The sequence below is a fragment of the Nothobranchius furzeri genome, chromosome 2 (assembly GCF_043380555.1).
Source record: "Nothobranchius furzeri strain GRZ-AD chromosome 2, NfurGRZ-RIMD1, whole genome shotgun sequence".
NCBI lineage: Eukaryota > Metazoa > Chordata > Actinopteri > Cyprinodontiformes > Nothobranchiidae > Nothobranchius > Nothobranchius furzeri.
In genome coordinates, this window is record NC_091742.1 from 61,473,883 (window position 1) to 61,498,316 (window position 24,434).

At 41.1% G+C, this 24,434-nt stretch overlaps 1 protein-coding gene across 21 annotated transcripts in view; it reads right to left on the bottom strand.

Moving 5' to 3' along the window:
• The window catches only part of LOC107377232 (unc-80 homolog, NALCN channel complex subunit), an 84,795-nt gene that overhangs the window by 25,068 nt on the left and 35,293 nt on the right, over positions 1–24,434 (bottom strand). For 12 of the 21 annotated variants that reach the window (XM_070547139.1, XM_070547178.1, XM_070547159.1 and 9 more), the window contains 31 exons: positions 23,608–23,714; positions 22,453–22,606; positions 20,450–20,622; positions 20,155–20,367; positions 19,935–20,070; positions 19,330–19,463; positions 19,066–19,243; positions 18,747–18,986; positions 17,809–17,906; positions 17,530–17,730; positions 17,341–17,448; positions 15,958–16,096; positions 15,627–15,808; positions 15,410–15,541; positions 13,375–13,561; positions 10,930–11,061; positions 10,704–10,847; positions 10,495–10,595; positions 9,011–9,097; positions 8,740–8,923; positions 8,551–8,645; positions 7,137–7,226; positions 4,519–4,620; positions 4,227–4,407; positions 3,891–4,156; positions 3,155–3,289; positions 2,921–3,059; positions 2,693–2,789; positions 2,447–2,617; positions 2,268–2,360; positions 1,763–1,981 (listed from right to left, as the gene is read on the bottom strand). In XM_070547139.1, coding sequence (XP_070403240.1) covers positions 1,763–1,981; positions 2,268–2,360; positions 2,447–2,617; positions 2,693–2,789; positions 2,921–3,059; positions 3,155–3,289; positions 3,891–4,156; positions 4,227–4,407; positions 4,519–4,620; positions 7,137–7,226; positions 8,551–8,645; positions 8,740–8,923; positions 9,011–9,097; positions 10,495–10,595; positions 10,704–10,847; positions 10,930–11,061; positions 13,375–13,561; positions 15,410–15,541; positions 15,627–15,808; positions 15,958–16,096; positions 17,341–17,448; positions 17,530–17,730; positions 17,809–17,906; positions 18,747–18,986; positions 19,066–19,243; positions 19,330–19,463; positions 19,935–20,070; positions 20,155–20,367; positions 20,450–20,622; positions 22,453–22,606; positions 23,608–23,714 — 4,618 coding nt within the window. The remainder of the gene's footprint in view (positions 1–1,762; positions 1,982–2,267; positions 2,361–2,446; positions 2,618–2,692; positions 2,790–2,920; positions 3,060–3,154; positions 3,290–3,890; positions 4,157–4,226; positions 4,408–4,518; positions 4,621–7,136; positions 7,227–8,550; positions 8,646–8,739; positions 8,924–9,010; positions 9,098–10,494; positions 10,596–10,703; positions 10,848–10,929; positions 11,062–13,374; positions 13,562–15,409; positions 15,542–15,626; positions 15,809–15,957; positions 16,097–17,340; positions 17,449–17,529; positions 17,731–17,808; positions 17,907–18,746; positions 18,987–19,065; positions 19,244–19,329; positions 19,464–19,934; positions 20,071–20,154; positions 20,368–20,449; positions 20,623–22,452; positions 22,607–23,607; positions 23,715–24,434) is intronic. The other 9 variants (XM_015946730.3, XM_070547172.1, XM_015946728.3 and 6 more) reach the window with 5 other exon arrangements.

Genomic DNA, 24,434 nt, shown 5'->3' on the forward strand with positions numbered 1-24,434 from the left:
CACACCACACCATACTAGGGTTGTCACGGTAACCGGGGTAGCGGTAAACCCCGGTAAAAAAGTTGACAATAATGATAACCGTCTTGTCTTTCTTGAAGCTAAAGCTGAAATAATGGCCAAAGGAGGAGACGGCAGCGCTCAGGACATTTATTATCCCTCAAAGAAGACAAAGTCGGAAGTACGGGCATTTTTTGGATATTTGAAGAACGCCGAGGGACAGTTGATAGAAGACGGCTATCCAGTTTGCAGCACGTGCAGAAAAAGTGTCTGTGAAAGGCAGCAACGCTTCAAATCTCATGACACATCTGCGTGACCATCACCCACAACTTTACAGTCTACGTAAGGCAAGCTAACGTTAGCGTTTCAGCTAAAATGCATGATCCGAGGATTTGGGTTGAGGGAGAATGCAACGAGTCGCTATATAAAGCAGCCACAGCACCGCTACCTGCATAAAAACCGTGTCGCGGACACTCCCATGTTGAAATGACGCTATGCAGATAAGAGTTGGTCTCTCTCCGAGAATAACCATAAATTTATGACATTTTCCCAAATCTGCAAAGCTCACTGGAAGGACACAAACTGAGGACAATATTTTCCTGATATAGGGTTTATTACTCAAGTAAGGGTAAAAAAAAGTATCTGATTAGAAGGCTACTTGAGTACTGAGTATCATCTGGTCTAATATTTTTAAAATGATGACATCAAACAGACAAAAAATAAGAAGTTAAGGGCAAATATTGGTATTTTAAAAACTAAAGGGGAAAATGTAAACATGTTGTGACATCCATTGTTCCCCTTAGGTGCAAGAAGGTATATCTCTTTTTTTGCCACTTGGGTGGATGTAAAGCAGTTGGGGGAACATTTATCAGAGGTGAACCAACAGGAAAGCTAGTGTTACACTATTTGTGATGTAGAGGAGCAGTGTGGCAAGGGAACTGTTATGAACACATTATTTTGACACACATACACACCAGATATATGCATCCGACAATAATTTACATATAAAAGATATGATGAAATTCTTGTTTTATTATAATGTTGATCAGCTGTGGCAGCCATCTTGAACTGAGTTGGCTCCAAAATGTATTCGATTGTCCTATTAAAATAAAAATTTCAGAAAAATTCAGTAATTCATTAGCCTAGTGTACTAGACCAAATTCTTGCTTTGCAAAGTTTGGTCTAGGCACGCTCCATTGGAACCTCCGCAGCTCCTACCAGGACTCTGGCTAGCCAATCACAGCTCTCTAGAGGGGTTTCAAACAGATAAAGAGCTGTGATTGTTCCATAATGGTGGGCCAATCATAGTGCTCTATCTGCTTAGTGAACAAATCACAGAGCTTTATCCGCTTTGTGGGCCAATCAGGGCACTCTATATGCCTGGTAGGTGGGATGATGCAACAGAGTGAAACAAGAGTATGTCACATTCATTGTCCAGTGGAATGCAGAGATCATTTGAAAGACAACGGTAGAACCCGCCCCACAACCGAGAGCTGTCAATGGAGCGTTGCCAGACTAAATAATACATTTATTTAGTCTGGCTTGCCAGGCTAGTCGTTCATGGGATGTGTTTAGAAACTGATTGTAATGGCCATCTCTAATCTGGTTAAGGTTGAACATTTATTGGTTGTGCATGTACATTTTGAGGGTTTAAAATGTTGCCAGATGTTCATGACACGTTTTGCTAACATTATGAAAAGACACAAGTGAAGACATTACTACAAAAACATCAGCCTTCTTTTGTCTTGGTAAAAGACTCCATTACCTCATGTGGGATTTGATATCCAGCAGCTCCAGAGCTGTGACCCGAGGCTCACCAGCAACATTCTGAAGGATTTTGAGTCGTGGTCCACAGTGTTTGTAAAACTCTGTGCAAATGTTTAACAATGACTCCCGTGGCCGGCGGAACTCCTCCCTCGCATTGCGCTCATCTAACTCTTCCTTTGGCATGCCTTGACCCTCCTCCACCAGGTGGAGATTGTCCCTATGAATGCAAACCACCTTAAGTTATGAATTTTTAACTTTTAACCCTCCCACTGTCCTAATGGGTGTGACCCCGCGAGGAAAGTTGATCACTGAGCAAAGTTGATGGTTTATCCCTTGGGTCCATGTGGCAGGGGTGAGGAGTGAGCACCAACTCACCCCTGCCACGTGGACCTCAAGGGATAAACCATCAATCCTGCTCAATGGTCAACTTTACTCGCAGGGTCACCCACAAAGACAGTGGGAGGGTTAAGCACCAAAATAGCAGAATTTTAATTTTTTCCAACCTAGTGTTGATGCCTCCAGACATGGTATGGTTGGCTGTGGTGCCACCCTTGTGGCCTTGATCACCACGGGAGATCTGTGGAGCTGTCATTGGCCTGTGAGAATGTTTGGATAAGAAAATAATCACTGAAATCATACGAAAGAGAAATCTACAATTCTTTGCAATAAATGCGAGACAAACCTTGTAAGCGACTCTGAGCTATATAGGAGAGCCTGCAGAGATGTTGCTAGAGCAGCGATGGCGGCAATCTCATCCCGGGCGGCAGATGCAGATTCCATGGTGACCGTATTGCTTTTGAGCTTTTGGAGGTAGCAGGGAACCAGAGCTTCCAACACCATCAGCATCTGGAAACTGTTGATGCAAAGAATTGCAATAGATTATTTGTAGAAAAGTTGAGAAGAGAAGGTGATGCATTGGCGATATTACCTCCTGAAGGACTCAGGAGCATAGGCAGCCACAGTAACACACAACTTGATGGCCTCACTGATAGAAAAGGCTAAGTCTTCATTGCCATAACAGAAATCTGTGAGATGACAAGAATATATTAGTTAAAAGTCAAATGAGGCTCAAAACTACTATTGTGAGTACCAGTTATTGTTTATGCTGATGCTTCAACCAGATGCAGCAAGCGTGAGACAAAGTGTTAAAGATTACCAAGAGAGCAAAGAGGTTTTTCAGCCTTGACCAACTCCAGAGCGTCTAGAGCATCCAGGGTTTCCCCCTCCAGAGAGACCATCAAGTCAAAAAGACACTGAGCTGAAACTCCTTTAGATAGACCAGTGCTAGTGCTTGTCTGGGGTGGATGGTACAATAAAGAAATAAAACGGAAAGCTTAACACAATGACCTTGAAATAAAACACCTATTCATGTTTCAATATGAGGTCTTACAGTGAATTCCAGCAGTGGAGCCACACTAGCAAACAGCTGGAGGACAAAAGGTTTTCTGTGGAGGATGTAGAATTGCCGGCAGCAGAACTCGATGCCCTGTCGCAGCAAAGGGTTGCTCTCATAGTCCGCATAGACCTGTTAGAGACACCAAAGGAGGACGCACTATTTCAAAGCATGTCTCCTAACATGGTTATGTTATATTTTTTATCATTTCCCATTCAAGAAGTTTACAGGCACAACATAATTTTGTCTGTTGTGTTACTAAATTATTTCGCAAAGCACTAGGTGAATTTAGAGGGTTTTCTAGAGCATTTTTTGCCATATCGCTTGACATGCTCTTCACATACCAATGGCAACCAATGCATTAAACGTTTGTTTAAAAAAATAGTTACAGGATTTAAGATGGCCGACAAAGCCAACTGACCCAAGAAAACAGAAACATGCCTCGGTCAATTTAAAGCAATTGAGCTAAAGTTCAGAGTTTTGATAGCTAAGAGTCATTCACAACGCTCCGAGGGCTAACAAATTTTCTTAGATCTTGCTATTTTGAACCAGATTGGTCATAACGTTATTCTTAAGATTGACCAAACTCAAGTTGATCACTTCTTAAAATGAGACAATCTTAGTTTCAAGGCAAAATAAGTGGTTTTTGTGTTTTGTTTTCATTTTGGGCTACATCTATGACTCTCTGCACACTCAAAACACACCAGATTTTGTGCCAACATTAACATAATACCTGAAGCATTGTTGGGAGGATCCACTGGTATCCACTCAGGGAGAAGAGGTGATTGAAGTGGACTGCTGTGTTGATGGCGGTGGCAGTGTATTGCCTGAGGAGGGAGCTGTCCTCTGGGTGTAGCAGCAATGCCCCGTTAAAGACGTTGAGAAACAGCATCATCTCATCGCCCCAGGGGTACTCACTGGGCATGCCCAAGAACATCTCCTCCAACAGCTTGATCCACAGCACCTTGTGAAGGGTGTCAAAACCAAACAGCTCCTTACCTGGACAGCAACGAAGAACATGGTCAAACCTCCCCAACCTTTAAAATAATCTAGAGGTTGCCTGCTTCACCTTGTGGCTCATTAAAAAGGGAAAACTCAGCATCAATGGCGGTTCGTGGGAAGGAGGGAAGTCGAAGCAGGTCTTCCTGTAGCAAGGAGACGTGAGACTGCTTGTGCATAGATGGAATGCGTTGTGTGAGGGAAATCAGGAAGAGGACCCGACCAACCTCCTCTAGTTTCCGAGAAAACACCTAGACAGGCAAAAATGAAAGGTTTAACTATTTAAATATCCACTCTTCAATTCAGCAATGTCCTTATTTACGTAATTCCCTGAACTCTGGTGGCCAATTTATACTCTTTACCTGTTTCTGGATGAGTTCTTGTCCTTTCTCAGGCAGCATGTGAACAAGGTTTAGCTGGGGAGAAACGGACCTTCGAAAAGGGTAGATGTCTCTGACATAGGTCTGAAGAACAAAGAGGAATCACTTGGTTGAAAACAACTTAAAAAAATCCAGAAACTGTAAAGAAAAAGCTTTAGTAGATTAACACCTTTATGTGTTTTCATCTATAGACCCCTGGACAGCTTCTGGCTTGAGGGCAAGAAAACGGCCCCGCCCCGTAGGCCACCGTTGTGCTTACTGTTAGTTGTCAATAAACAGCGCTAAATAAAATCTACTAGCATGGTTAACACATGTAGAGCTGTAGGCTGTGCAAGTAGACGGAAGGCCAGTAAAGGTAAAATTTTACGCGTTTCCAGATGATAAATACTCCAAAGTCAATGGTTAACAACCATAGAGAACTGTAGTGGATAAACCACCCACATCGTGGCATAATCTCTTGACAGAATAAAAAAAAATTATTTTATCTAAATTTTATCTCATTTACTTTTTTGTTTATTATTTATTTATTTTTTAATGTTTTTATGACTTGCTGCTTTTATGTTTGTTACTTTTCTTGTCCAGCACCTTGGGCCCCCTTTGACGGCGGTGAAAAGTGCTATATATATAAAGCTTGATGGATTGATTAATTGATTGATTGATTGATTGATTGATTGATATGCCCTGCATGTCCAGACAGGAACAAGTTATTGCCACTCAATGACTTATATGGTTTTTGATAGAATTATGCGCAGCCGCGGGGCACAAGTAGCTGGGGTAGCATCACCTGCTCAGAGGCAGCAGCGAGGAGGGGAGCTGTGCTGCAGATCAGTCCTGAGAAACAAACATGTGTGAAACTGACAACACCAGTGTGGTGTGTAATTCTGTGTGTGACCTGCAGTAACGTAGAAAACGTCCGGTTACACCTTTGTTGGTTCAGCTGTGTGAAGCTCAGATGACCAATTCTGAGGACTGCCATCCCCACTGCTCGTTAGCTATTTCAAACAAATCTTTGCACTAAACACCTTATCTTTCAGACGTTTCTTATTTTGATCATCAACAAAGATGTGTCAGATGATCTAAAGTAGTAATATCTACATTTTGTGAGCTTAAATCATGGAGACACAGCTCTGGATAATGCTGAAGACAGGGGTTTTGCACCCCCAGCGTGAACAGAGATAACCCGGATGTAAACAACAACACTCAAATGGGTTATACCAAAAAGATAAAACTATTGTGTAAAAGTCTTTAATTAATGTCAGTAAATAGTCAAATTCCGAGGACTAGCATGAGACTATCGATGGTTTCAACTACTTACATTTAGCATTACTGCTTACAAAGAAATGTACAACCTTATTTGGCCACCACGTTAATAAATGATGGTAAACACTTTTGATTGTCCAACAGATTTAGTCTCAAACAGAAGACGACACTGAGTGCATTAGCTTGCAGTTAAAGCAACATTTGCACCAAATGTGGTCCTTGAATGTATGTATTTTTTAAATAACATTCACTCATGGCTCCTTTTTAAAATTGTTCCATATTTGTTCATTTATTTAAAAAAGCTAATCATTTAATGATAATAATGAGTTTAGACAACAACAACAACAACAACAAAAACAATGGTGCTGGATGGCTCCACTGTTTGTGCAACAATACCAACCTCTAAGAGTAGGTTCTATTTTCACTGCATTATTATTATTTTTTACTGTTGACATTTTCATCCCTAATCTCAACAAAATAAAACTCCAAAAACAATGTTAGTTCATCTTAGGTGTGTTCTTGCTGTGTCTTTGTAAATCCATGCTTTCGTTCTTTTTTAAACACAGAAACAGTTTTGTTTACCTGTTTGTAGCTACGGTTTCGCCGACAGCTGCCGGCTTCTTCAGGCTGACGCTGATGGTGGCGCGTCACTTCCTTCTCCGTTTATCTGCGGGCAGCAGAGGACGTTGTCGCCCTCTACTGCCCGCTCTCCCCTCTCCGACGATGCAGTCCCATGCGTGGTCCAGCGTGTAAACTCCGTTGTCCCTGTTCATGGTCCCACATCCACGTCTCCTTATCTCTATTGCTTCCTTGATCCATCTTTTGTATTTTTGTTGTTCAGTGGTTATGATCCGTGTGCTGTCCCAGTCCATTATATGGTTTTCTCTTAAGCAAATCGTAAACACACAAGAGCAGCAAAAGAAGAAGCAGAAAGTACAATAAAAAAGTCAGCCGTAACAGATCATTGCTTAAGAGAAAACCATATAATGGACTGGGACAGCACACGGATCATAACCACTGAACAACAAAAATACAAAAGATGGATCAAGGAAGCAATAGAGATAAGGAGACGTGGATGTGGGACCATGAACAGGGACGACGGAGTTTACACGCTGGACCACGCATGGGACTGCATCGTCGGAGAGGGGAGAGCGGGCAGTAGAGGGCGACAACGTCCTCTGCTGCCCGCAGATAAACGGAGAAGGAAGTGACGCGCCACCATCAGCGTCAGCCTGAAGAAGCCGGCAGCTGTCGGCGAAACCGTAGCTACAAACAGGTAAACAAAACTGTTTCTGTGTTTAAAAAAGAACGAAAGCATGGACAATGTTAGTTAATCCTACCTTGTTGTAATGGATGAGGTTCCATCTTTTGTCCATAAGGAAGTAGTGAGCTGATCTGGCGTCGGGAATGTTGAAGAATTCAAGACATTCCTGGTTCATTTTTAAAAAGAGCAATAGATGCATAGTATCAACATCTTATTTGTCTCACTGACTTGTTCTTTTATGAGAATGCTTCATTTCCTCAGTTTTTTTTATAGCTTCTATAAATTAAATTTTAAACTGGTTTCAATCATTTTGCTGGAGCCAATGTCTCACCTGAATGCAACTTTGTGAACAATGAGTGTAAAAGTCACTGCTAAAGTTAATTAAGTCCAGAAAAACTAAGCAGACAATACAAACATCTTTAATGGGGGCAAAAATCGTAGGTCCTTTAGTGATTTAAGAAAGAAAAGAGCTTGACTTTTCACTAAAAAAAGCAAGATTTGCCAACTGAAATCTAGAATTTTTGAACTTGTCAATTTTAAAATAGTTTGTCTCTTAAAACTTGAGTGTCTTTTGGTCAATGTGTATGATAATGGGCCAAACGTTGCTCAAACAGATCATAAAATCCTGCCCATTTGGGAGATTATCTCACATCAAAAGGGCATTCAAAGACGATGCCCAAGGCTTCAGTGGATTTTTTTTAATCAGATAAATATTAAAGAGCAAGTCACCTCCAAATCACATTTTTTTTTGCTGATAAACTATATAAACGAGTGTCTAATCGTGCTGCAGACACGTGTCGTCAATAATTTGGCAGTTCAGTGCATCTTGGTTAAAATTAAAATATTCTGCCTAAAACTGTCAGTGTTGCGCCGTCGTCAGGGAAAAATTCTGCACTGTATTTGAATTTAAATCTGCCACCGCTATTGGCTAAAAGGTATGCTATGATGTCGTCTGGTACATTATGATGTCATAATGCCATTGTGAGCCTGTGTGTGTGTGTATTTGTTAGCAGCTCTGCCCTCTCTGTCTGCCAAGCAACAGCATTTGTTGCATTTTTCAAACATGAAGTGGAGTGAAGTAAGTTTCTTGTAGGGGGTGACTTGCTCTTTAAGGAAGCTTGGTGATGCTATACAGAATTTTATCTGTGGCGAAATTTTCCTGTGATTCAAACTAAAAACAGAAAAAATCCAGTAGGTATTAGAACCCCTGGTTTTTAGGAGTTGAGCATCATCAATGTGATTGTGACAACAAAACAACTAGACAAAGACAGCATTTGTAAAGAAGTTAGGATGGGACCAAGTACACATCCTTGAGGCACCCCACAGGTCAGAAATGATTTGCCTTGTTGTTTTAAACACAATCTAGTTTACTCCTAACTAGACAATGGATTCAGCCAGTTCACGACTCTCTAGTCTTTAAATTTGGTTCAGTGGAAGACTATCTTTCTACATACCTCACGAAAAAATACTCCAAATGCTTGTGTATTTACCTTCAACAAGGCATCGAATTGTGTGTCTTCATGGACCGGTAGCTGTGTTGGGATGTCACATTCGTTCTGACCATGTACCACCAGAGTTTTGGTTCCTAAAGCAACAATGGAGATGAGAATTTCTAAGATAGAGTTGATTGATATTTACTAATTTCATGGATAAAATGTGTTTTAGAACATCAGATTGACCTGGCATGGACGCAGTGACCAGCAGTTTGACCTCACACTGCTCCTTCTTCATGGTCTGCTTCAGGTCCTTAAAGAAGAGCCCCTCTACATACACTACCACCTCCCAGAGGAAGGTCAATGTGGCCGAGATAGCGTCCATACCCCATTCACAGGGAGTTCGCACAAAGTACATGATGAGCCCCACCTAAACAGGAGGGTTTGATAGAGATTACCAATTTTTTTGTAAAAGACTGAGCAGGAAAGCGATGAAAGTGGCTCCACTCGACCTCACCAGGTAGTTAAAGAGGATGTGAGAGGTCTGAGCAGGCATATCTCCGATGTTGAGTAGCAGCTTCCTGAGCATGTAGATCAGCTCATCCTGGATAAAAGAAGTACAAGACATGTAGGGTTGAAACTTTGCTACATTTCAATATCTGTTAGCCATTTCTAAGCTTGTATAAATTTTAAAATCACGAGAATCTGTTGGTATTGATATGACCCGAACTTGTATAGTGCCTTTGTGTGCTACTGGCTAATATAAACTATGTAAGAGCAAAGTGTAAAGGTATCGTCTTAAAACGACTTTAATTTTCTACATTTTACAGCAGTTCTTGTTTTTTTTCATATAACTTCTTAAAATTATTGACAATCGATGCAGTAATTTGTTACGAGAGTAAACATCAAATTCAACAGCTAACTGTGGAACTTCTGGTAGGCGCAGGGGTCAAGTCCAGCAGGAAAGGCTTAATTTTTTTTAATTAAAAAATAACACTTAATGTGAAATTTCATTTAAAGACAAAAAATGTCATTACACATGCACCTTTTAGACGTTTTCTACTAAAACTCTTAAAAAAAATGGTTTTCCTTTCCATATATTTTTACATTTTATGATTCTTTTGGCTTAAAAAATATGAAATTTACATTAATCCTCTGTGCACCAAAAGTGCTACATTTTACTGATGATGGTGATGTTAATGCTGTAATTATACATAACCATGAAATTAAATAACTAGAACCTGAAATTTGAAGTCAGTTTAAAGATTTACAAAACAACAGTCGCACGCATCATTGTGAACTGAGACAACAACAGTCCACTTTTGTCCTAGCTGCATTCAGACTTGCTGTCAGCTGTGTAAACTGTTTCTTCAAACCAGGGGAGTGTCCAGGGAGTGGCCTGGGGTAGCACATGCCACCCTTAGAATCTGATTGGCCACCCCCAGGTGCCACCCTACTAAGTTCCAGTTTAAATTGACTTTACATTGTCGACAAAAGGCTTGAGTTGTAAACTCCAAAAATAGTGTGTGGTTGCATGCACCTTTAACATTGTCTTCTAGCCCAGCCCTACAGAACATTTCTGTAGTATTATTATTTATTATTTTTTCATATTCACATAAATAATATTTAGAGTCCCACTCAACTCCAGTTGGTGGCAATAATGCAACAAGAGGTGACTTGCTAACCACCACAAAACTAGAAGATGAATAGAAAAAAATGGTGATTGCGCAATGTGAAACTCCAAAGTTCACTAGAAAGTAAATAAATAAATAAACAATTTGTGTTAATTAATAAATAAGCATAACCATTGGTGCCACCCATGCATAAACAAGTGCCCCACATGGGCCACCCCATTTTAAAAGTCCTGGACACGGCTCTGCTTCAAACAGAGGCGGTTCATGAAGCTTGTAAAAATAGTAATTATTTATAATTTAGCTTAGGAATACACTTCATAATGGGCCAATAGTTTTTTTTTGTTGGTGTGTTATAATGCTTACCCACCTGTCTGTTGCTCACAGTGAGTTTTTCCAGGAAGTGACGGAGAACCAGAGCTGGATCTTCAATCAGGCAATTCCACAGGATTTGCTGGGCGACAGCACTCACTGAGGGAACATTCCAGAATTTATTTCTTCTCAAAAACACTCATTACTATGTTCATGAGTTTGAAATATGGCTTGAAATTTTAAGTCAGGTCATGTTTGTGCGCCTACCGGCTACGCCATCCTCTCTCACTTCACCGTCTTCCATCAGGTGCACTATCGGCAGGACTGCTGCACAGATGCATGCTGGGAAGACAGACTGAGGTGGCTGCAGCATGTGGTGAGTAGGAGTGTGTTCTGTTGTGTTCTCCTCATCTGTAAATTTAATTACAGCAAGTTGAGCTCAAGTTTTAAATAAAAACAGAACACAGAGTACAGAACTGAATGGATTTCATACCTTCTGCACTTGCCAGTGAGCGAATGGACCAAACAGAACCACGACGGAAAGAATAATTCCTATGGGAGTTACTGGAGGCGCAGGATGGGCTGACAGATAGGCGGCGTGATGCCAGGTTCACCACTTCTTCTGCTGGCAGGATAAAGAGATGAAACCACAAAAGGTCAATATAAAACATGAATTTGTTTTGATTCTGAAGGCCAAAAGAAGTACAGATTTTCTCCCGACCCTAATGCTGGTTGAGTTCAGTAAACATCAAAGAGTTATCAGTAACAGAATTATTTTAAGTAAAGACCGCAGTGGCGGCACCCGGGGGGGTGGGGGTGGGGTGGGGGGGGGTCTATAGCTACCCCTGGATTAGTCACTGCACCCCCAAGTAAATATCAGATTTTATTTTTTTACAATTTAATTTTAATTTACCGTGTGGATGTGATAATATTTAACATACAAAACAAAAATAATCAGTAAATTATCATATAGATAGTAAAAACTTAAACCAAAACAGGAAATTGAAGTTAACCTTTGACCTCATGTTCCACCTGTGAACGAGTGAAAGGTAGAGCTAGTGGTAAAATGGATCGGTTTTTGTTGCCCAAATTTCCACAGGTTCAGTCAGTGACGAATGAATGTTTGGAAGTGATCTCAGACCCACAAAAACCTACGGATCTGGATGAAGAGAGTCAACCCTCAACCGCCGCAGCAGTCGAGGGTTTTGCCGCTGGAAATGCTAACACTAACGTTAGCTAACCTTGCAACACTATAGATGGTTTTCTGTGTGGCTGTATGTGTTTATGATTTCATGGAAAAGTCAGCGATGGTTCACATGTTTATGATGTATATTAATGATTGTTTCAGGTGTTGTTGAGGTTCTGTGCACGCATGTGTATCTGCTAGTGTTGAAGGTGTTTTAGAGAACAATAGGTACGCATGACCACTTCCTTCATAGCACCCTCAATAAAAAGACTAGCTCCTTCATAGCACCTGCAGAAAAACATTTCTGGAGCCGCCACTGACAGTTAATCTCTATAAGACAAAACTGGAAGTCAAAATGTCCATGTGGAGCATTTGTTAGCGCTATCATAAATTACACATAATGATGGTGAGAATAACATCAGACCTTTAACGGCTGATTGCATGGACATAGTTTTGTCTTTAGGGTCACAACCAGCATGAGGACGGGGATGCGGGGGTGGGGGTGGGGGTGGGGGGGGACTCTACTATAAGTATTCAAAATTATGTATAAAACTACAGCATAGAAGCTCTCTTATGCAATGTCAGGAATTTGAAGTACACAGGTGGCAGTACAACAAAAAATTCAATTAAACTTTAATTGTTTTTGACCTCATAAGTCCTTTTCATTCTTACTCATTGTCACCATTTTACACTTATTTTAAATATCTGATCAACAGAGCTCATTTACATCAGATTTTAGCTGAACTCTTGGTCCTAGTGCTCAACCAGTCTATAGCGTAATATTGTTTTTGGATGGTAAAAAGTGCAGGGGACAAAAATTGACTTTAGAAAAAGTGGTAGGAGGGACATGCCAAACTCAGGTCTTCTGCATGTGAGTCAGACATCTTACAAGATGAGCTACACTCTAGTAACAGTTACTGTATCTGTAACTTTTATATCCTTGAGGACACCTGAAACAACATCAAACCAAAGAACGGTTCAAAGCGAAAATGGCTATTTTGTTGCTAATTTGCAGGAAATATCTAGAAGAAAGTTTTACAGAAAGTAGCTAAGGGTCTTCAGAAATGTAGCTAGGTTCATCACTAGGCGTTAGGAACAGCGACAAAGTTGCTGAGTTTGCACTACCTCTCTCTCTGCTGCTAAAGCTACTGATAGCAAATGCTACGGGCTATGCCTGAGCGTGAACGCGCATGAAGCAGCCTGCTCGACCCGAGCAGCTCTCTTTTTCTGTGATTTTACAGAAAAACAGGCAATCACAGTAAAAATGCCAGGGCTCATTCTACAGGACCTGGGCATTGCAGGAGAATGTATGAAGAAGAAATTTATTATTTCTATACATGTTTTGGCTGTCAAACTTCCATAATGTCCCTTTAAAAAAATAAAATAAAACAATATAAAGCAAGAGGCAACTATCCTCTTTACGGTGGTTTATGCATGGTTTCAGGAGGCTATGACTAAATAATGATTAGTTTTGATTTATTGTGTGATTCCATAAGAATGTAACAGTAATAAAGAAATAAATGTGACTTCTGACACCTGTGGATCCTCTACCAAAGGGCAGTAGAATTGTATAAGAAGGTACTAATCCTGATACTCTGGATGCTTTAAGGGTTTGATGTTAATTTGTAACAATGATGCTAATCTGCTTTGACCTGTGCTGCTAAAGTATTGTCATTCTTGAATTTCAATAAGCAGGCCTCAGAGTATCTTGCATCTGAAGTATTAAGGGTGTCAAAACACCATCAGTCCCACCTTCCTCTTCCTGTTCGGGCGGAGGGCTGCACGTGGGCTCGTAGCAGGCCTCCTGTGCCACCGGGATGGCCGTGATGATGCTCGCCTCGCGGCCCAGACGTCTCTTTTCCTCCTCCTGCTGCAGGTTCTTCAGGATGTGTTCGGCCCGCTGGTGGGATCGCGACACTGCCCGCGCAGAGAAGGATTTCTGACAAGGAAACAAAAACAAGACGCATCCAGAGTGAGTCCAAATGTTTCAGGAAAGTTACAGGCTACACCCGTGGAGCGTTTTATCTCAGATGGGCTGGACAACACGTTAATACAGTAACTCTCATCCAGCGCTTTGGTCTCATGCTCGAATGTCCTCCTGTTCAGGTGTCAAATAGGGTCAATCAGGACACAAATACATGTTTTCGGACTGGAATTTGGAGAATTTACTGTATCTCGTGTACAGTAAATGCTTCACAGCTCTCACACAAAGTGCACACACACACATTTAATTACTGCCGGCATGATATGAAAAACATTCACAGCAAAGTAATTCTCTTCTAATGACCATGCATCAACAGCACATCAACATGTCTGTATGCTCGATGCATGCTGTTGTCATTTTCCGTTCTCTCTCTCTTTTTTTGGCAAAGCAAATGGTGGAAGATTTTTGAATCTGATCAAGATGCAGCATCCATAGAAAGTGTCAGATACAAAGATGTTTTCTCCTCCGTCGTCACCAGTCGGAGTTAACAAGATGCATCAGCACAAACATCTGGACAGAAATATTAACTTACTATGGTATGGACTGACTGAATTAATGTGGGGTACTAAAAACAAAGATATAGGACATGTTCAAACATTAATACTTGTGATTTGGAGGGGTAAAAAAAAGGCAAAATTGTGTGAAAGGAGACATCAGGATACATATGATGGCGTATTAGGGCCAAAGAATCAATTAAAAAGAAAGAAAAAAAGACCTGGGGTTAAAATTCTGAGAAAATTTTGAGAAATTTTGAGAATAATTTTGTAACCTGTGAGAAAAAAAAATCAAAATGAAAATAAATTCTTAAATTTACCAGAAAAACGCATCATCCTTAGAAAATTTTGAGTGGACCCTAACCCTAACCCCCGTAATTAAAGATTTCATGAATTTAAACAAAAGAAAGAAAATACAAAAACAGAATTGCACTTTAGGGGGGATCCAAATTGTTACACAAATTAAGCTTAAAAAATAAACATCCAGGTGAAGATGCATTCTGTGCTTGGAATTTGTTTTTCTCACACCTGAGGACCTTTGAAAATAAAAGGCTTCTGGTTTGTTCTCGTTGAACCACCAATAAAAAAAAGCAACAGACCATGACCCCCTCAGCAGCAAACCTGAGTTGCTTTTTTATTTTATAGTCGAGAAAAGTCCCACTTACAAAAAGGGGGCGTGGCCTAAAACATAACCTGCAGCCTGCCACAAGACGGCTCCAAACTCCAATTTATTTATTTATTACAATAATACTCTTAAAATGTACCAATCACAATTTGGAGAATATGCAGATATTCTTACAACTTTTCATATGAACTTCTAAATTTCAACTTTACCGTCAGAATTCAGGCTTTTCTCACAAATTTGAAATCTAACAAAGTCAACTAACAGCAGAGTTGTTTTCTTGGTAAATTTTATCCTGGAGGTTGACTATTTTTCTTGCAAATTTTTGAATTTACAATATCAGTGAAAATGATTCTAAATGAATGCCACTGACAAATAAAAAAAAATGCTAATTTAGAATGTTCAAAGATCTCAGACTATCTAAAATCTTGTTGCAATGTGACATTAATCTTCTGATTCCTACAATTTTTCTTGGATTCTCACCTCTTGTTAATGCTCCCTTTACTCTTTTGTTTCTACTATGCTAGCCCTTTTACATCGTCGTAAGAAATGTGTTGTGCAACTTCAATTTTGGGGTAATTTACTTTTAAACTTCACATCCACAAGTAGATGCATGAGCTACCAAATTCTGACCGTTTACAAAAAAGTCAAAAGGGGCTCCGGGCTGGAGCGGGAGCTCAGACTTACAGACTGGTCTTCGTTGATCGGGTCTTGGACGCTGCCGGTTGTCTGCGGCACCCAGGGAGGGTCGAATATGGGGACACAAGGCATTCCCAGGATGGGAGATGGCAGTGTGAAGTTGATGCTGGGTGGAGGAATCTGAAAATGTGCCACGGAAATCATTTCAAGTCGAACAATGAGGACTAGAAACAAAGCAGGATTAATCCTAATTTATTCACAATACCTTAAAAATCTGCTGGGCCCCCTCCTCCATGCGGGGCCACACCTGGTAGCGGAAACGCCACAAGGTGTAGAACTTCAGGATGGAGTTAATGCGCTGGCAGGCCTCCTGGTGCTGGAACTCTGCCGTCATCATTTCGGTCACCGCGTCAGGAACCTTTACCGCACAGAGAAGGAACATGGCGGCTGTGAGGAGAATCGGAAAGGTCAGAGAAAAGGAAAAATAAGAAATAGTAGAACATATAAACCAAAAGGAGAGAAAAAAGTATAATTTGGGGAAACATGGAAGGGTTATAACCTTCAAAGTCTACCCAGTGATGTTCAGCTTGACTCACCAGCTGCAGCTGCCATATGTTCATCCACGCTGAGCAGGAGTTCCCAGGCAGCAGGCTGGATGTCTCCGTACATGCCATCCGTGAGGATGGGAGCAGCTTTGATGAGCAGGGACAGAGGAGCTGGGGACAAACTCATTACCTGAAACAAAATACACAGCAAAATGATGTTTTTATGAGGCAGATATTAAAAGAGAACATATATAGAACATTTTAGAAGATAACACATAAAAGCTGCTGCTAATTAGGTTCTAGGGTAATCACCAGTGGCTCATAAAGGCCACCATGGCAACCACACACCTGTCTCTCTCACTCCCTGACAGCAAACCTATTGAGAGTTGGATAAGAACTAAAAACTAAGCCTAAGACAAGCGGCTGCTGTCATAAACTTACCCCAGTGTTCTGACTATCCATGCTTTCTCATTGAATATTCCTACCGCAGCGTGTTACGACAGGTTCACTATTGTTTATAGTATAGTAACACGCTTATTAAGCATGGTTTCTTTTAAGTTGGTGATATACTCAAAAACACAAAACTGCAGTATATTAATTTGCGAAAATGTACAGTGTTGTGTTTTATTCATGAAAAAGACCATGTTTGTCGTGATTCAGTGAATGATGGTAAACAGTGGGAGAAATTTCTTGTTTACAGTACAATAACGATATTTTACAAGCCATTTACAAGCTAATTGTCAGGTAAACATACAACAAGCAGTAAATGAACAACTTCCGGAGATAGCACGTCTTTTTAGGTAAACAGCCTGTGACGTAGTAATCAGTCTGCGCATTTCCCCAAGAGCACACGTCGACGATGCTAAGAGCTTTAACTTTGATCTCAGTAATTGTTGAGTTACAAACCAGTTTTATATTTGACACCACTCTGACCAAAAACAACAATTTTATGTAGGGTTAGGTGCTCTATAGGGGGAGCTTTTGACCAGCTTTATAGCTGTTAGCTGCAATGCTAGCAGTTAGCTTTTTGAGTTTGATGATCGTCAGTAAAAAGCACAAGAAGAAAAAGTTTGCTGTTTCTGCTGGCATCTTGGCAAAACCTGGAAGTAAACGTATAAGAGTAATGTCTTTGGGGGAAAAGTTTTATGAAGGAGCTAAAGGAGGCTACAAAATTACAGACTAATGGTGACCTGGCTTTGTTGCTACTGGACTTGTAAGTAATTATAGTTTTTGTCCAACAGTGTGGATCTTTTTACTTTGTGGTTTATTGTATAGTATTAGTCGGCTCATGTTGGTGTTAGCTTGTTGTTAGCGCTAGCTACAGCAGGCTGCTGCAGAGTTGTTTACGACTGTTGTAAGTCCACTTTCAATTTACAGGGTGGAGGAGCAGGAAACTGTGATACTTTAAATAAGGTTGGTGGAAACCTGGTTCACCTGGTTACGGATGTACTTGAGCATGCCGGTGTCCTTTTTCCCTTCTGTGCTGTTGTCGTTGGGTTTTCTCTTCATGGATGGTGTTCTCAAGCACGACTTGTCTGAACACTGAAAAGACAAAAACAACACATAATTGCTTTCGTCTCCCCTAAATTAAAATGACTATAATGTTTATTTTTAATAAAGCACCTCTTTGTTTTTCTTTGCCCGGCCTCCAGTGTGAGCAGCACCGCTGTCGTCTCTTAGACTGTCCACCGACTCGCCGTACACAAGTTTTATGGCGCGGACCAGGCGAGCACAGGAGCGACCGTGGTGCTGGTAGCAGCGCGGGTGGCAGAAGTCTATGTGTGTGCAGATGAAACTCTGCTGGTTGCACAGCAGAATCATAATCTGCAACAGAGACAACAAAGAGAAGTCAGTTTGAAACTAGAACAGAGAGAAACACCGTCAGGACACAACGAGACGTACGTGGAGCCAGGACATGTTGCGGTGGTAGTTGTCCTCAGTTCCTCCTGAACTCTGACCCTCGGGCTCGATACTGGGTTCACTGGTGCTGAATGGGCTTCCTGAAAAACATTTAACATGAAAACACACAATGAAACTGCTCAAAAGGACAATTATACATTATAAAAAATAATTTAAAAATTGTTGTATATTCTTTCACAGATTGAATACGTAAGACACACAATTACGTGACTTCTTTACTCATTTGCTGCAGTTTATAAAAAAACATACATTTGAATCATGTATTTAAACAGGTGAAATTCTGTCGAGATTTGGATTTTTGCTGAACCAGCCCAAGATGATCTGTGGCCCTCATCTGGCCCCGCGTGGAAAACTTCCTGGATGAGCCTTATCCTAAACAGTGTCAATGTTTAGTGTCAATGGGGCAGCAGTAGCTCAGCTGGTAGAGCAGGTTGGCCCATGATCGGAGGGTCATGGGTTCGATTCCAGCTCCTGCCTGGGGTATTCTGCTATTGTGTCCTTGGGCAAGACACTTCACCCAAATTGCCTGTGTTGGTGGTGGTCAGAAGGGCCGACGGCACCAAATGGCAGCCTCGCCTCTGTCAGACCGCCCCAGGGCGGCTGTGGCTACAACGTAGCTTACCATCACAGGCAGTGTGTGAATGTGAGAGTGTGTGAAAGCGCCTTTGAGTGTCCTAAAAAGCGCTATATAAGTTTGATGCATTATAATTATAACTTCAGACTGCTTTTGACAACTTTATGTAATTCTCACTTGAAATGTGAAATATGTAAGTAATTGAGTAAGATTATCTTCATAATTTTTCAACGTTTTGAAGTTTGTGAATCTAAAAATATTATTCAACATGATGCGATTATTATTTGAAAGAAATCCAGTTCATAACATTCTTGAGTCATTTTTCAAAAAAACGTTCATGTCTTACCGATGTCCGTTACCGTGTCCCTGCTCTGTGTTTGTGACAGCAGCCCCTCTTCGTTCTCCGACTCGGAGTCCTGCCGAGACAGCTTAGTGCTCTTCAGGCTCCCTGCCCGGCGAATCGAAGACAGGGAGCCGCCTTTCTTCACACGAAAACTGCGGGCTCCTTTGATCTGGAGCAGCCGGGAACCTCCTATGCGGATCCTCCTAATGGGTGCTGGGGAGCAGGGGAGTGGGGAGAGATTATCTACAATCAAAAACGACCAGTGAGCCAAAGGAGAGAGATGATGAAAAGAAACAGGCCAAGCTACAAATGCAGGCCTCACCCTGGACCTCCTGGATCTTCTTCTCATCACAGGTAGTGTCAGACTTCAGCGTGTGGCTGCTGCTGTTCAGCGAGTCATGCCCGTCTTCGTCATCGAGGATGCCGGCAAAGCTGATCTTCCTCTCGTAGCGATGACGACCAAGTTCGGGGTCCAGACGCAGACGGCAGCTGTCCAGATCCTACAGCAAACACAGCTGAGTCTGTTTATATTATGCGCGTGGTTCTTTTTTTAGTTTTCTCAACCTGACTAGATTTGACAACTGACCACGAGCGGTTCAGTGCGAGGACGGGGTAAGCAGGGGAAGGTCTCTCGCAGGAATGTGGTGATTTCCAACAACAACTGGCAGGCAGCCATCTTTAGGGCAAAGGGGCAGCCACATTTGGTAGGATTGACCGTGTCTTTGAGGTTACAAACACATAAAATAAGACAGAACAACAAGGTTAGATGTTTTCCATCTAGTGAACCAAATTCTACAGAACTTTTCAGCAATATTTTTACCTCCCTGTACATTTGAAACAGTATGCTGGAATCAGCTACAGGACAGGAACAAATATCTGACAACAGATGCACTGATTTCAGTTTCGAGGATTACCAATTTCTAATTTTCCACTGATTCCAAATTTGACTAATTTTACTCAATCTCAAAGATTTGTAATACGATTTTTCTTCCCATTTCTCATTAATATCTTGACTTTTAAGTTTTAAGATTGATCCAAACCATCAAGCTGGAACCACTTGACCAATATGGTGTCTTAGGTTTAAAAAATCTTGGATTTTTTAAAATTGTTTTGTGTTCATTTTCACAAAATTAACTCCTTGACCAATTTATTGTTGAAGAAATAATTTTTTAAAAAGCATCACAGACTCACTATCATCTAAATAGTCCTCCTCTTCATCTTCTTTCCTCATTCTTCGCTTGGTTTCTTCATCATAAATATAACCCAGGATGTTTGCGGGGCTTTCACTATCAGAGTGACAGAGTTCGCTGAGCCTGGTGCCAATTGCCTAAAACATAAAAACGTGCATATGTTTAAATTAGGCTGGGATACAAAGAGCCATCTTGTTGGCTTTGTGTCATGTTTAACCCACATCCCCCCACTGGCAGAAGTGTTTAGCTGCGTTCCACTGCAGCTTCTGATTCCTCTTGTTGCCCACTATTGGCGAGCGGCCCCTGGACAGGCCTTTCTTGGTGATGTTCACGTGATGGCCCTTCATCCACTCTGGCCAGTTACCGCGGTTACAGCGATGGACAAATCTGGCACATTCTAGGAAGAGGGAAGCCCGAGCCACGACCGGTGCTTCCTAACGGAGCCAGGAGGTAAACACGGAATGGTCAAAGCACTCAGACTAGCTTGTTTAAGCAGGTTTTCAAAGTCGAGCGTACCAAATCTAAAGCAGCAGCTAGAATGGACGCATCAGGGATGGTTCCCGGTTCACAGCAGTTGAGAAGAAACTGGAAGCGCTTCATTCCTTGTCGGATTGCACCCAGATTCACTACGTTTTTATTCTTCATTGCCTCCTGACTGGCTGCAAGTCGTTCCTGAAAACCATGTGGTCCTGGAGAATAATAACAAATAACATGGAAAAAAGGGGGTAAAACAGAGCAAGTGAATTGATTTAAAAAATAAATAAAACATGCGATTATAGTAAAAACCTCAGTTAAGATTTAACTTGGATTTTGTTTGAAGCAACATCCAGGACATTTAACAAATGTCACCAAAGAACCAACAAATGAGGCTGAGCGAGAGATGATACACAGCCACGGCAAAGCTTACACTTGAGTTTTTAACTTTTATTTACTGCTCATCATCGAGATCTCTCTTAACCCTCCAGACAAATGTTTTTATTGCTTTCTCAATAGTTGATCCAATAAATCAGAGAAATGGCAAGTGTAATCTTAGCCACACAAAGTAAAGCTGTATGCAGACGACAATGTTTTGTACTTCACTGTAAAACTCTGGAAAATACCACCAGACGTCACCACAGAAGAGATGGATGGAGCTCTGACATGCTTGTAGAAGCACAGAAAATCGCTCGGCAGCAGAAAGATGGTCTCCTAGATACTAGCTATTGTCAGACAATGCCCTTCTTCTCTTTTCGCTGCAAAGCGAAAAAGAAGAGTGTGTTCAATGTTGAAAAGAACAAGACGTGCTGGAAAGAGGAAATGTGGATTTGGGAAACAAAACATTGCTCAAACCTTCTTAGTTTGTAGAGGACAACAATTTAGAATCAGTTTTTAGAGACCACCCTTGGATGGAGCTTTGAATGCGCTGAAAATTAGTTTTTTTCTTGACGTATAGGATTCTGCCCAAAAAGTTTTGAAAAAGTCAATGTAAACATTGCACTGAGACACTAACAGTTCTGAAGTTTTTTCGGTCTGAGTGCTGAGACAGATAAATAATTCTTGCTCAGCTGTGACCTGCTGAAACAAACCTTTGGCCGTATATTCAACATTTCTGGGAATGAAAACTTCTACATGGAAGATCTGTATTTTTGCAGATGTGAATTTGCAAATAGCAACAGCAAATCTCTGGACAAACAAATCTTTTTTGTTTTGTTTTTATTGCTATTTGGCAACGAGGCATGGCCATCTTGAAAGTTGAGTTAATAACAATCGCACTTTTCTTGTTTTCATTGAAGACATTTTACTTCTCATCTGAGAAGCTTTTTCAGCTCTCCAGAACTGAAGAAAGGTTTTGGATGAGATGCAAAACATCTTCAAGGAAAACAGGAAAGTTGTAGTTGTTTTTTTTATCAAGTCTTCAAAATTTTTATGCCCTGGATGACCGAGAATCCATACAAATGAAGCATAACCCTAACCCTATCCCTAATTGTTCATTTGGACCGATGATTTGGACTGACACTTAGCATTCAGCTTTGGACCTTTTAGCTCAAATAAGGTCAAAATGTGACTGAAATGTGGGCCAGAGTGTGCCCAAATAATAATTATATTAGATTTGATTTATATTTTTCTTTTTTCTGTTCAAGGCACCCAAAGTGTGTATGATGTTTGCGATAAACTCATTCATATGGTTTGGATCAAAGTCCACCAAGCAAGAAATTGTTCATTGGAATCTCCTGCTGAATTCAGTGTTGTTCAGAATTAACTCATGGTGTATTTGGCTTTTAAGTGCCATCACTGCATTGTTGTTTGTGACTTTCGGATGTCTTTTTGTAGCATCTACAAATATGAACGAAACAACAGGTTACATTCTGGGCCGACAGCTTTCCAGTAACAAATGAAGGGTGACGGACAAAAGAAGAAGCCACCACGACTTGGTCAGACGAGACATCACACTACACCAACAAACAAAGGCAAGGACAGAAAGAGAGGAGAAGACAAAAGGACAGTGAAGCATGGGACACCCCGGCGTGGGGGAGGTCTACCATCTTTCTCTTCTGTGTGGTGAAGCTTGGATGGATTCCTCCTGCCAGACCTCCATTTACCGAGCCGCTTGAAGAAATTCTCCTCCTCGTCTTGGCCATACTCTGGCCCGACAGCAGCCCCTTCAGATAGCTTCACAGCGCTCGTGAACTTCACCTAAAGCATGTGAACGCAAAAGCATGAATGGATATAAATGGTGCCAGCCATCTAAATGGCTATGGAATAAACTATGGTACATATCAATATGAGTCAAACATTATTTTTTGACCACCTTTCAAGCCAGGTCACAAGGTGAAAAAGAGAACATCACAATAAAAACAAGTAAATAAACAATGCTAAGGCAAAAGCTATTTTTAATCTATATGTTTTTCACTGTTTTTAAACCTCAACCGAGTTGGCCACCTTCAAAGAAGGGGGAAAGTTGTTGGTGTTGCCGCTGAGAGGTCCCTTGACATCTGGTTTTTAGCCTTGTGCAAGGCACAGCCAACAGGCTTTGATCACATGATCTCAGTGACCTGCTGGGAACAAACATTGCAAAAGTGCCATATTATAAGCCGGTGTCTGATTAGTACACCCAGGCTATTGTGGCATACCCTTGAGCGCATCGGGCACACCCCACTAATTGTGAAGCACTGATATAATGGCTTCTGGTATTAAAGTAAATCATAGATTCAGTCATAGTTATTCTACGGGTCTGAAGACCTAAACAGAGGTAACTTAATGTTGTGGAATGCTTGTTCAATCAACACATTTGTGGTGGTCTCCAGTAGGAATGAATGCCTTGTAAGGGGGAAAAGCTCAGATGTGCTTGTTTCAGGAATTAGCAGAATGCCACATCAGCCTGTCTCTCAACCTTTCTGCCCCCCACCAGGTTGGAAAATCCCAGTTTCAAAGTTCCTTGAAAATGTTTTCAGTTAGGGGCCTGCCGCTGAAAGACATGGGGAAAAAGTGCAGATTATTTCGTTCCATTTGATCACACTCCTGTCCCGTTCCTAGCGCTGCAGCTGGGTGATGCCACACCATTCTTCTGCATCATACAATCTCATGCTGCAGCTGGCAAGCCCCTTCCAAATTTCTCCTGGCATTTTCTGGTTCTGTTTGCAATTCATCACAATTGTTTCTGTAGACCCTTTCCACAGTGTGTTATGGGAGCTGACCTTTGAACTCTGACGGATGAAAGAGAGTCGATCCACTGAGCTGATATCCAGCAGGTCCTCAACACCATCAGTCAGTCCAGACAGGGACGAACGTTTCAACCAATTTCCTGGGAAATTCAGGAACCAAAACACTTGAAATTATAGAATACATACATTTATGAATGCATCTAACATTTAGTGAGCATGCAGGGTCAGACACAGGACACATGTTACCAAACATAGTTCTTAGGATACAAACAAACAAATTAGACAACAAAAGCTCTTTCTGTATTGATCTATAAAGCCATGGCTGAGTCTTTCGTTTTGTGTTTGATAGTATAACACCAGATTAAAGTGACAATGTGTAGTTTTACCTCTAATCTCTGGAAATATTCATTGAAATAATGTAGTAAATTAATTAAAAGAGGCCCAGTTGTTGAAAAATATTGGCAGTTTAATAACATATAACCGTAAAAATCTGTTCTAACATACATGGAGCGGGTCTAAGACTCGGGGCGACGCCATATTGGATGCCATGTTTCCTTCTACAGAAGTCTGTGAGGGCAGAATGCATTTACTCATTTGTAACAAATGGTTACAAAACTTTTAGCATTAATAAACATTGATGTTTTACACATTTACCTCTTCACTCATTGCCAGTGATGAAAGGGAATCTGATGTTCTTGTTATTTTGCTGGAGGTTGCACTCCCAGAGATTTTCGACCCTAATAGCCATCTGTTGGTAAGGTCTTATTTGAACACAAAAATAATGCTTGCTTGCGGTGATTCAGGTATGTACTGCCCCCTATCACCAGGGAAACTACACACTGTCACTTTAAGTACTAAAA